We start from the raw sequence: 12815 nt of genomic DNA on the forward strand, positions 1-12815 counted from the left end.
ACAATAGCTCTATGTCTCACCTAGCCCTTGAATTCTTGGTCTTACTTTATATAAATGTTTTGCATTACATCAATATAGAATTGTTAGGAGCTCGGCAGTTGACGAAATTGCTCATGTGATGAGTAATGATAACAGGCAACAGCAATGCAGGACGCAATGTTGATAAGACGCACATGTGCATCGGGTGAAAAAGGTGCGAGAACGCTGAACAGCGTACGACCCACACAATTCGTAGGTCAGGCCTTTCACAATCATGGAGGTGCTTCCTCGTCATCCATTGATAGTCTTGGGTTTCTTCGTCTTTCGGCTTTTCAGTCGATCCCCCTCATTGAAATTTGTAAACTTTGTAATCGTTTCTTTATCTCTAAAATTATAATTTCAAATAAAACAAAAACTCATAAATGATTTTTTTAAAATTCGTTTCGTTTTACTTGTTGAATGTTGATATTGAATATTGAACAGCATCATTAATTAAGTTGATTCACGCATGTAGGTATAAACTTTCTCAGTTGATTTGAGAACATTCCGTGAGTAATGGGGACACATTTCACAATTAGTCGCTCTGAACCAGGAGGAAATTGATAAGATTGGGTTTGTTCTGGTTTTGGATGCTTTGCGTTACAAGATTGGGAATGCCACAGCCGCAGATGATCGACACGGTGGCAGTCACTTTGGAATCGACCTTCCGATCGTACTAACGTGTTTGCTTTCTTTCTGGCTGTAGAGAGTGGATTTCAACAGTTCTACATCATCTTGAGTTACTTCTCAAGTGGTTTAGGCAAGTTATGTAACACTTCACTATGTGGAATGCTCAACAATTTTCGGTGCATTCACTTCTAATGGTGGCCGGTAGCTGTTTGGTGATGGGAAAATTCTGCAGCGAAAGTGAAAAGTAGTGATGAATCTAATCATGATTTTATGGGTGGTTTTCAATATTGCAAATTCAATTCCAGAGTACCAAAGCTAGTGCAAAACAAAACCAAAGGAGTGGAGTACGGCACATGCAATTACTACTGCATGTTTGGTGAACATACTTTGCCGGTGACAGTAACCGTTGAGAGGCTGTCGTGTGCTGTGAGTTATCAAGATCTGTGGAATTGATCGATGTCTTATGTTGGTGTGATTGATTTTAGTTGGAATACGAAACCCGCCAGAAGCAAGTGTGCTGCCAGGGTTATCACCGCTACGGTAGTGAATGTCTTCCTTCGTGCAGACACAAGTGCATATTTGGGGAGTGCACTGCACCGGAAACGTGCAGCTGCTATGGTGGATACAGGAAAGTGAATGAATTTCTGTAAGTGCTTTGTATCTCCGATAGAATGCAATCATGCAGGGTGATCTATTTTTGTTTCATTCCATACCAACTAGCTGTGAGCCAATATGTGATTCTCCCTGTGATAATGGTCGGTGTGTAGCACCGAATGTCTGCGTCTGTGATGAAGGTTTCGAGAAAGCAGCGGATGGAAAGTGTACGAAGAGATGTGATAAGAAATGCCTGTTCGGATCGTGTAGGGATAACGAATGCCAATGCTACAAAGGATACACGTTGGATCCGCACGATGATGGAAGATGTGTGGCTGAATGCCAACCGGAGTGTCAAAATGGAAACTGTGTTCAGCCTAACGTGTGCCAGTGTTTTCCAGGTAACACGATCTATCTAGTTCTACCCTATTTAGTGAATAACAGCAACAAACGATTTAGAATCCCAGGTTTAGATCTCAGATTTAAAAGTGCTCTATCTTCACGGAGATTTTGAATTATTCCTAATCAAGAGTATGGTTTCGACTCTTCGTGGTGAATCGATGCCTATTAAATAAGATATATCGCCGCCTCCATAATGAGTCTGCGTCTGCGTCTGAAAATCCAACACAGTCAGCATGACAGCTGGCTGAGTAAGAATTCCATCACTGTACGACCGCTCTTCTAACTTGTCCATCTTTACCAAGTACTGTATGAGCTTCCAGCTATCCCGCAAAATTGCATCTTGGGCCACGAACGCTGTTGAACGATCCCTTGAGAGCCGTAGAGCAGAAAGTGGTTAGGCGTAAGGGCCTCTTGGTTGATGTCGTCGAAGCGGATATAGGTGATAGGTCGTGAATTGACCATTGCTTCAGCATCAACCTCAATGGTCTCCAAAACTTCGTCAGAGCGATGGCGAGGATGATTGGAGACGGCCGCTAAGACCGCCATGTGCGAAGCAACGGGTGGATTGAACACTTTTCATGAATGTCCAGAATCTGTTCTAACAGCAGGTTACTGGCCCCTTTAAAACACGTCCCGTTGTCGAAAGCTAAAAAGTTAGCTATCAATTCATTAGGTATGACGAACCTATAGCGCTTAAATGTGTCTTCAACTTTGTCTGACAAGACATTGCTGTAAATATGTAATCTGGAGCGTGGGAGGCAAAATGTCATTCAAATGACATTATGTAAAATGACACGTGACATTTTGGAGAGTTTTCACTCTCTAGCCTCAGATATTATATTTAGAGACAAAAATAAAGCCCTACTCAAGCGTCATTAGTACATCTTAAATTATGAAGTAAATTTAGCTTCTAAGAAAGTTATGAACAAATTAGTCAAATGACATGCAGATGACATTTTACAAGCCTGGTTGTAAGCCATGTCATCGCTTTACTAAGCTACGATCCTGTTTCACAGGATTGTGGCAAAGTAGTCCACCCCTATGTAGTTAAATGCTCGGATATTTGGAGTTAACCGTTGGTGGTTGTGGTGCTGCTTTTTTGATTCTGTATTGTTGACAGTTGTTGATTACACACTTGATTTCTGGACGCAGTTGCGGAACTCTGAACCGCTGACGAACCTCGTTGAGCACAGTGTCGTGGTTGGTATGCAAAAAAACGCTGTTAGCTGTCAATAAGCAACTGCGTCAGAGGATGGTCTTGCGGTGGAATGATGGGATAGCTGGCATCATATGGGACCGTTGGAGCAGGCCCAATCCTGCTGTTCATCCTAATATATCCCGCATCGTCCATGAGTGGTGACTCATTGTACAACTCGCTGCTCTTCTCTATCTCCTTCGTTCTTGCGCTGAGGTGTAGCTTTCTATACTACAAGCTGCAGTATTCACTCGGTTAGACTTGGACTTGACGCCACAGGAAGTTTTCGGCTTGTTAAAGCTTATCGCTGGTCAAAAACCCAAATGGTTTTTGGCCACGAATACATGCTGTTGTCTGCACTGCCGTAATCTGGAAAAGTGACGTAACCGCCATTTTACAACATGCATGTTTTCCATTTTTCCGTTGAAGAGCTCGATGAGTAGCTCTCGTTAACACCATTTTTGGAAAATGGCGTATACGTCACTTTTTCAGATTACGGCAGTGCAGTAGTCGATTCCATTTGGAAAACCTGCTAACATCAACGGTTGGCTGTTGTAACTCTCGAGTGAGATCCATAATTCTTGGTTCGTATTCCACGTCCTTCCGGCCTGCTTTGGCCAATCATACTTTGGTTGATAGAGGAATGATGCTTCGGTATACCATCGATTGTTTGTGTTGAAGCTTGGGCCTTTTTCCAAGTTTGTGGCATTGCCAGCGACGTTTTGTCTGGAGGAAACGTAATACCATTCATCAACATTGGTGTTTTTCGGAATCTCGCCTACTTGAAGTGCTACAAAAGGGTGATAATAACGGCTATCGGATGTTATCCAAGCAATTGCAGTAGCAGAGTCTGTCTAGATAAACTGCCTTCCGATTGAAAAATCTAATGCTCAGCAGATTCTATTAGTTAAGCGAGAATCGATCTGCTTGTAACTCTATCCGAGGAATAGATAGTGGTTTCAATGGAGCAACCTTCGTTTTCGCAGCTACCAGAACGCAACGGACTACTCCAGCTTGAAAAACTCGAAGATAGCTGTGGGGAATAAAGTGAGTCTGAAAAATGCATTTGCATTTGTTGGTTACATTGATGGATAAGTGGAACGTATTTCTTATTTCATGATAAAAATAATGAAATAAACTAAAATATTTAAAAATGACGTTAATAGAAAAAATGATAACGAATTTGAAATTCAATCGTAGTTGGCATTTGAAATGTCAGCATACTAAGAAGCTAATGAGAAGAAATTTGAAATTCAATCTCAGTAGGCTGACAGGAATTCTACACTCATGATGATCTATAGATGATTCGAACGATGAAAATAAACGATCATTCAGTGTTATGTTTTTGAGGCGTGAACATGCGAATTATTCTTCGGTGTTCCGCGCTTGTTTTCGTTGGTAAAAGGCAAATCGGAAGACGGATTTGCTTGGCTACGACAATAGCAAGCTTACTTGCATAAGCAAAGACGTGTAGCTCAATACTGGCAAGCAGTTTGCTGATAGCTGCGACAAGGAAACAACGTGGAACTTCGACTTCTGTCAAACGCTTCAATAGATCCATTTTCACCACATTTCGTGCAGATGTGACGCAATTTTCTCGTCCCAGCCTATGCCATTCCTCCAAATATGCTGTATCAGGGGTATCATAAGGATCGAATAAAGACATCACCAAGCGAAGTACTTGCCGCTTAGTTGGCGTAGCGTCCTGCTCCAACAGCTTCTCCAAATCGTCCTTTAGTGAGATGTTGAACGGTAAAGATATGCTGCTGGTTTCCACACCATTGCGTTCGGTGCATGGTGATACTTCCAAATTCAATGATTTGCTCTGAGGGTTCTGGGTTTCGCCCAGCAGCCGCAACACTTCATGTGAATTTGCCACAAAGTTCCGGCCACCGTCGTCCACACAGTGAGCATTGATGATAGCTTCAGTCGCTCTCGGGAACTGTTGTTGGAATTCACGAGCGTTTTGCCTTCTGCGTATACAAAGTACAGATAAACTTCGATTTAACGTACATATCGATTTCAAAGTTGTACGTTATATCGAATTGTACGTTATATCGAAGCATGAATAATCATCCTTATTTTACACTACTTAGATGTTGTACTATTATGTACCTTATGGGTGAATATTTATTTTTTTATAAGGCTCAGCTAGCAGTGTGAAACAGCTTTTCTGGTGAACAATTCCTACAAACTAGATCCTCTAGAACTAGAACCTCCATTCAAGATTCTTAGAAGCCTTCCACAAGAGGATCAAAAGCCTCCTTTCAAAAGGCTACGAAGCCTCCTTTGAAGAATATAAAGAGCCTTCTTTCAAGAGGTTCGGATGCTTCTCATCATTAAGGCTCAGAGGTCTCCTTTCAAGATCCTTAGAGGCCTCTTCCAAATGGTTCAGAGACCTCCTTTCAAGAGACTCGGAAGCATTCTTTCCAGAGTTTCAGAAGCCTTCTTTCAATAAGCCCGTAAGCCCCTTTCAATAAGCCCGTAAGCCCCTTTCAAGAAGCGCGGAAGCATCCTTTCAAGAAGGGCAAGAAAGCAGGCTTTCAAGAGACTCGGGCAGCAGGGACTATGTCCAAGGACTTGACGATCCCTCCCCAGGCCATCTGCGAGTTGTGGCGCTTGCCTAGGATGTGGTGGGGTTTGACAGTGGGCCCTATTAAATTCCTATAAAAAGCTGCATGTATCCGCAAGTAGGCCCCACCAAAGCGACCGTGTAGACCTGGTTGTAGTGATATGTAGTAGTTAAATATTAAATATATAATTGTAAAATATGAACAAGTAATTATTTACAACTCAAGCTGTATTCAAAATTATAAATGGAAAATCGAGATTTTGAGTAACCTTCAGGGGATCAAGGTTTCATTTCAGATTGCTAGGAAGGGTGACTGCCGCGTTTTGCCGGGATCCTTTGACGATCGCAAACGTCTTCTTAAGTATTTAACTGAGAAGCGCCATAAATTCTTCACATACGACGACAAAACTGAGCGATTGTTCAAAGTCGTCTTGAAAGGTCTCCCCAGTGATGATAAATCACTGGATGAGATTAAAATTGAAATTTCTCAATTACTTGGATTTTCACCAGTCCAAGTAATTAAGATGAAAAAGAAATCCCACTCTGCTACTTCCCAGAGGGGCATTTCTCAAGAATTTTATTTAGTTCATTTTAACAAAAGTGAACTAAATAATATGAAAAGTTTGGAAAAGGCCTGTATTATGTCCCATGTCCGTGTTACATGGGAACATTTCCGCAGGCCTGGGGGAAATTTCCAAAACCCCACCCAGTACCGTAAGTGCCATGGAACCATGGGGTCATGGAACCAAACATTGTCACATGGATGCTAAATGCATGATTTGTGGTGGAACCTCTCACGCCAAGGACGCATGTCCTGTGAGAGAAGATTCCAATAAATTTAAGTGCGCAAATTGTGGGGGCAATCATAAATCCAATTTCTGGGAATGCCCTTCACGCAAAAAAAGTTTTGAATTCCCGTGCAAAATTGATGGCGGGAAATTTTTCAAACGCTCAAAATTCGAAACCAGTTACCGGTCGAGCAATTCATACCCACCACAATTCACGAACAAATTTTGCTGCTCCTCAACGGGTAGCAAGCACTTCAGTAAATTCCAATTTTTCGAATGTACCCACGTATGCAAACATCGCTGCTGGTAGACAAAATTTCTCTTCTCAAAATGAGGTTTATACCCATGTCCCAACGGAAAATAACGGTCATGTTGCCGATTCAGGTAGCATGACTGCTTCCGATTTTGATTTTTTAACTGAACAATTGCATCACATGATTGATGCAATGTTCAAAGCAAATACCATTCATGAAGCTGTTCAGGTTGGTATAAAGTACACACACAAAATTGTTATCGGACTCCGTTTCAATGGATCTAAATAATTGTGTGAAAGTTCTAAATTGGAATGCCCGCTCTCTAAAGGGTAAGGAAGATGAATTATTCAACTTCCTAACAGTTCATAATGTGCATATTGCCATCATAACAGAAACTTATTTAAAACCAGGACTCTCCATTAAAAGAGATCCAAATAATTTTATCTACAGAAATGATCGTCTTGACAGCGCCTGTGGTGGGGTCGCCATTGTCATTAATAGACGTATCAAACATAAATTATTTTCTTCGTTTGAAACCAAAGTTTTTGAAACCTTGGGAGTTTCTGTTGAAACAAATTTTGGTCAATTTTCTTTCATTGCAGCCTATTTGCCTTTTCAATGCAATGGGCAGCAAAAGAATTTGTTGAAAGCTGATCTTCAAATTCTAACTCGCAACAAATCAAAATTCTTCGTAATTGGTGACTTCAATGCCAAACACCGTTCATGGAATAATGCTCAAAGCAATTCCAACGGCAAAATTTTATTTGAAGATTGTTCTGCGGGATATTATACTATTCAATATCCCAATGGCCCTACTTGTTTTTCTTCCAGTCGAAATCCTTCTACAATTGATTTAGTTTTAACGGATTCAAGTCAGCTGTGTGGCCAATTGGTAACTCATGCTGACTTTGACTCTGATCATCTTCCTATGACATTTGAAATCTCACAAGAAGCCATTTATAATCCAATCAGCTCTACTTTTATTTATCATAGAGCTGATTGGGATTTATATAAAACATATATCGATAGGAATTTTGATGTTAATCTTCCTTTGGATACCAAAAGTGATATTGACAATGCGCTCGTATCTTTGACAAATTTAATTGTCGAAGCCAGAAGCATTGCAATTCCTAAATGTGAAATTAAATTCAACTCCATTATTATTGACGACGATCTTCAGCTACTGATCCGTCTTAAAAATGTGAGGCGAAGGCAATACCAAAGAACTCGCGATCCCGCTTTGAAAGTTATTTGGCGAGATTTGCAAAATGAAATTAAAAACGTTTCGCTATTCTGAGAAATACCAACTTTGAGAATAATGTCTCGAAGTTGGATCCCAGTTCGAAACCCTTTTTGGAAATTAACGAGAAATAAAAAAAAACCACAAAAGCCAATTCCAACGCTTACAGAGGGAGAAAAAAAAATATTAACAAATGGCGAAAAGGCTCAAAAACTTGCTCAGCAGTTTGAGAGTGCCCATAATTTTAGTCCAATTGAGGATCAGGTTACACGAAGCTTCGAAGACATTCTCAACCAAGATAATGTTTTTGACCCTTCGTTGGGAACTAATTTGGATGAAGTGAGATCTATTACTAGAATATTTAAAAATGTGAAAGCCCCGGGTGATGATGGTATTTTCTACATACTTATCAAAAAACTTCCTGAGAGCTCTTTATCCTTTTTGGTTAATTTATTTAACAAATGTTTTCAATTGGCATACATCCCAGATAAATGGAAAAACGCCAAAGTTGTTCCAATTTTGAAGCCGGACAAAAATCCAGCTGAGGCTTCTAGTTATCGCCCAATCAGTTTGCTTTCTTCAATAAGCAAACTGTTTGAAAAGATTATTTTAAATAGAATGATGGTTCATATTAATGACAATTCTATTTTTGCTGATGAGCAATTTGGTTTTCGCCATGGGCATTCAACCACTCATCAGTTATTAAGAGTTACGAACTAATTCGGCTCAACAAATCTGAAGGATATTCGACTGGAGTTGCTCTTCTTGATATAGAGAAAGCATTTGATAGTGTTTGGCATGAAGGTTTGATTGTAAAATTGATGAATTTTAATTTTCCTCTGTACATTATTAAACTGATCCAAAATTATTTATCAGATCGCTCACTGCAGGTAAACTATCAGAATTCTAAATCTGATAGATTACCTGTAAGAGCTGGTGTTCCCAAGGCAGCATACTAGGGCCCATTTTGTATAACATTTTACTTCTGACTTACCTGATTTACCACCAGGGTGTCACAAATCCTTGTTTGCGGATGACACAGGTCTCTCAGCCAAAGGTCGAACCTTCATGTCATTTGTAGTATATTGCAAAAAGTTTGGATATTTTCTCCACTTACTTGCAAAAATGGAAAATTTCCCCGAATGCTTCCAAAACTCAGCTTATAATTTTTCCACATAAGCCGAGAGCTTCTTATTTGAAACCTTCTAGCAGACATATTGTCACTATGAATGGGGTTCCAATTAATTGGTCTAGCGAAGCTAACATTTAGGACTTCTGCTAGATCAAAAATTAACTTTTAAAAATCACATTGAAGGCCTTCAAGCCAAATGTAACAAATATATTAAGTGTCTATATCCACTTATAAACAGAAAATCAAAACTTTGTCTTAAGAACAAACTTTTGATTTACAAACAAATTTTTAGACCTGCCATGTTGTATGCTGTGCAAATATGGACTAGTTGCTGCAATACCAGAAAGAAGGCACTTCAGAGGATTCAAAATAAAATTTTAAAAATGATTCTGTAGTTGCCTCCGTGGTATAGTACCAATGAACTTCATAGAATTTCTAATATTGAGACATTGCAACAAATGTCCAACAAAATAATTTCCAATTTTAGACAAAAATCGTTGCAATCTTCTATTGCAACGATTAACTCCTTATACCCTTAGTATAAAATAGGTTAAGATTAGTTTAAGTTAAAAACATTGTAATTCCTACATGGTTCAATTCAACCAGAGGAAAAATTCTAACTGCCAGAGGCAATTGAAATGTATTAATAATAACTAAAAAAAATAACATAACAAATAAGGATGATAGTGTTAAGAAAACACGGAACACCTAGTCTAAGAGATGAATGCATGTATTAGATAATTAGCAAATAAAATTAGTTGAAAAAAAAAATGGAAAATCGAGTAATTATTTCATAGAGTACGCACCCATAACCAATAACCATGCCTATCACGATCATGCTGCACTAGTGGATGGATGGCTAACGAATTCTTTCGGATTTGAATTATTCATTCGTATGACGCCTCGTCCTTGAATCATGTTTGCCAAATAGCAATGGGCGCTATTAAATAATTATTCGATTTTCCATTTATAATTTTGAATACAGCTTGAGTTGTAAATAATTACTTGTTCATATTTTACAATTATATATTTAATATTTAACTACTACATATCACTACACTGGTGTTAGGTGGGATGCTAAACAGCCCTGACACGACCTCCGACGAGACAGGAGGTTTGCGCAGGCCCAATAAGCCGCCTGGAAAACCAATAATTACGAACAATATAAGAGATAATGTGACTCGATATAATCAGCAAAGACCTAGGCGACGAGTAAAGGATTACGATTGGAAGCTTGGAACATGGAACTGCAAGTTGCTAGGTTTCGCAGGTTGCGACAGGATGATCTACGATGAATTACATCCCCGCAACTTCGACGTCGTGGCGCTGCAGGAGATTTGCTGGACAGGACAGAAAGTGTGGAAAAGTGGGCATCGAGCGGCTACCTTCTACCAAAGCTGTGGCACAACCAACGAGGTGGGAACCGGCTTCATAGTGCTGGGTAAGATGCACCATCGTGTGATTGGGTGGCAGCTAATCAACGCAAGGATGTGCAAGCTGAGGATAAAAGGCCGTTTCTTCAACTATAGCATCATCAACGTGCACTGCCCACACGAAGGGAGACCCGACGACGAGAAAGAGGCGTTTTACGCACAGCTGCAGCAGACATACGATGGATGCCCACTGCGGGACGTCAAAATCGTCATTGGTGACATGATCGCACAAGTAAGAAGGGAGGAAATGTATAGACCGGTCATCGGACCGGATAGTCTGCACTCCGTATCGAATGACAACGACCAACAATGCATAAACTTCACAGCCTCCCGCGGAATGGTAGTCCGGAGCACCTTCTTTCCCCGCAAAAATATCCACAAGGCCACATGGAGATCACCTAACCAAGAAACGGAAAACCAAATCGACCACGTTCTAATCGACGGTAAATTCTTCTCTGACATCACGAACGTCCGCACTTACCGCAGTGCGAATATTGAATCCGACCACTACCTCGTTGCAGTATGCCTGCGCTCAAAACTCTCGACGGTGTACAACACGCGTCGAAGTCGAACGCCGCGGCTTAACATTGGGTGGCTACAAGATGGTAGACTAGCCCAAGAAGTGGCACTCCCAACGGAAGAGTAACTAGGCGCAGCGTCTCTTGAAGATGGCTGCAGAGATATTCGATCCGCCATTGGAAACACCGTAATCGCTGCACTTGGCACGGTGCCCCCGGATCAGAGAAGCGACTGGTATGACGGCGAATGTGAGCAGTTAGTAGAAGAGAAGAATGCAGCATGGGCTGCAACACGCACAACGACGGGCACAAGAAGGCGAGGTGCGCAGCGGGCAAGGTGGATCGATCAGGTGGGAGATGACTCGCGGACCCTTCATAGACTGCGTGGTTGGCGACGTGTAGCCATGGACCGAGCCGAATGGAGAAGACTCTTATATACTGCACAGGCCACTTCGGCCTTAGTCTGAATAAATAATAATAATAAAACACCCCTCGTAATGTTTCGTCACTACATTGCTTGCCTTTTGGGATAGCACTTGGGCGCTGAGAGTACAGGCAGGCAGTGGAGGAAATGACTACGTCAGTTCAGCGGACGATGGAAGCCAACCAGTCCTCATCTTGAGGGAAGTTAAGGCTGCCATCCCACAGCTAAAGACCGATAAAGTAGCTGGTAAGGATGGTATTGGAGCTGAGCTCATCAAGAGGGGCCCGGAAAAGCTGGCCACTTGCTTGCACACACTGATAGTCAGAATCTGGGAAAGTGAACAGCTACCAGAGGAGTAGAAGGAAGGGGTTATATGACCCATCTACAAGAATGCCGCCTACAAAGTGATATCCCAGATCATCTTCCGACGTATGTCACCATTAGTGAATGAATTCGTGAGAAGTTATCAAGCCGGCTTCGTTGACGGCCGCTCGACAACGGACCAGATCTTTACTGCACGGCAAATCCTTCAAAAATGTCGTGAATACCAGGTCCCAACGCACCATATGTTTATTGATTTCAAGGCGGCATACGACAGTCGTGTTCATTTAGATAGGATTCTTTACGAAAGCCTTGGAATTCCTAAGGTATCACATAGTACATATTGATCTAATCGTTACAAATTGTTTGAAACATCCAGCATCTAAGTTGGGCATTGGGGTCGATGTACCTTGAGTCGTTATGGGGCCTCTTTCCCTATTAAGAAATTGTTTATTATTGACTTTTGTTATTCAAATAGTGTCATTCATTGCAGGCTATACTCTGTCGCCGGTGTTCCCTTTCCTGTGCGAACCAGTCTGTACCGGGAACTGTCACAACTGTATCGCTCCGGAGACATGTCTCTGCGAGGAAGGCTACCTGTTGAGCGAACAGAGGGAATGTGTTCCAATATGCGACAGCGTTGACTGCACCAACGGATTTTGTGTCCAGCCGGAGATCTGCCACTGTAACGAAGGTTATCAGTTCGTGGAAGGGGAATGCATTCCAATGTGTGGAGATGATTGCTTCAACGGAGAATGCGTTGCCCCCAGGGTATGCATTTGCGACGAATTCTATCGGATGGGTGAGAATGGTAAGTGTGAACCTTACTGTCCGGAGGGTTGTCCCAATGGGGAATGCGTGGGTCCAGGGGTGTGTCGATGCAAGGACGGATTTGAGATGGAAGCAGAGAGTGGACTTTGTGTGCCACGATGCAGTAGACCATGTGAGAATGGCATTTGCGTTGGACCGGATCGATGTGTTTGCAACGAGGGATACCAGTTGGATCGAAGGAATGCTGCCAAGTGTGTGCCCCAGTGTGATAAACCCTGCGTTCACGGAAGGTGTGTTGCACCGAATGTTTGCGAGTGTAATAAAGGTGAGTTGGGTAATTCATAAAAGATAGTTTTTAGCGGACACTTTTGCTTTCAGGATACGTAAAGTTGGATAACAGTCGCAATGTATGTGAAGCGAAATGCACAAATGGATGCCCGAATGGAATCTGTGTTGGTCCAGAACGCTGCGAATGCCTTCCAGGATATTTCGCAGCAGCGAGTTGTAGGTGTTAGCAATTCTA

General features: G+C 41.6%; 1 protein-coding gene across 2 annotated transcripts in view; it reads left to right on the forward strand.

The window, feature by feature from the left end:
- The first annotated feature begins 470 nt into the window (after positions 1-470).
- The window catches only part of LOC134213540 (multiple epidermal growth factor-like domains protein 10), a 30646-nt gene continuing 18301 nt past the window's right edge, over positions 471-12815 (forward strand). The window contains exons 1-7 of one of the 2 annotated variants that reach the window (XM_062692678.1): positions 471-489; positions 725-892; positions 954-1074; positions 1134-1294; positions 1369-1643; positions 12015-12617; positions 12671-12796. In XM_062692678.1, the coding sequence (XP_062548662.1) occupies positions 801-892; positions 954-1074; positions 1134-1294; positions 1369-1643; positions 12015-12617; positions 12671-12796 (1378 nt within the window). In that variant the 5' untranslated portion in view covers positions 471-489; positions 725-800. Of the gene's footprint in view, positions 490-665; positions 893-953; positions 1075-1133; positions 1295-1368; positions 1644-12014; positions 12618-12670; positions 12797-12815 lie in introns of those variants that run through there. The other variant, XM_062692677.1, reaches the window with a different exon arrangement.

Source organism: Armigeres subalbatus, chromosome 2 (assembly GCF_024139115.2).
Source record: "Armigeres subalbatus isolate Guangzhou_Male chromosome 2, GZ_Asu_2, whole genome shotgun sequence".
Classification (NCBI taxonomy): Eukaryota; Metazoa; Arthropoda; class Insecta; order Diptera; family Culicidae; genus Armigeres; species Armigeres subalbatus.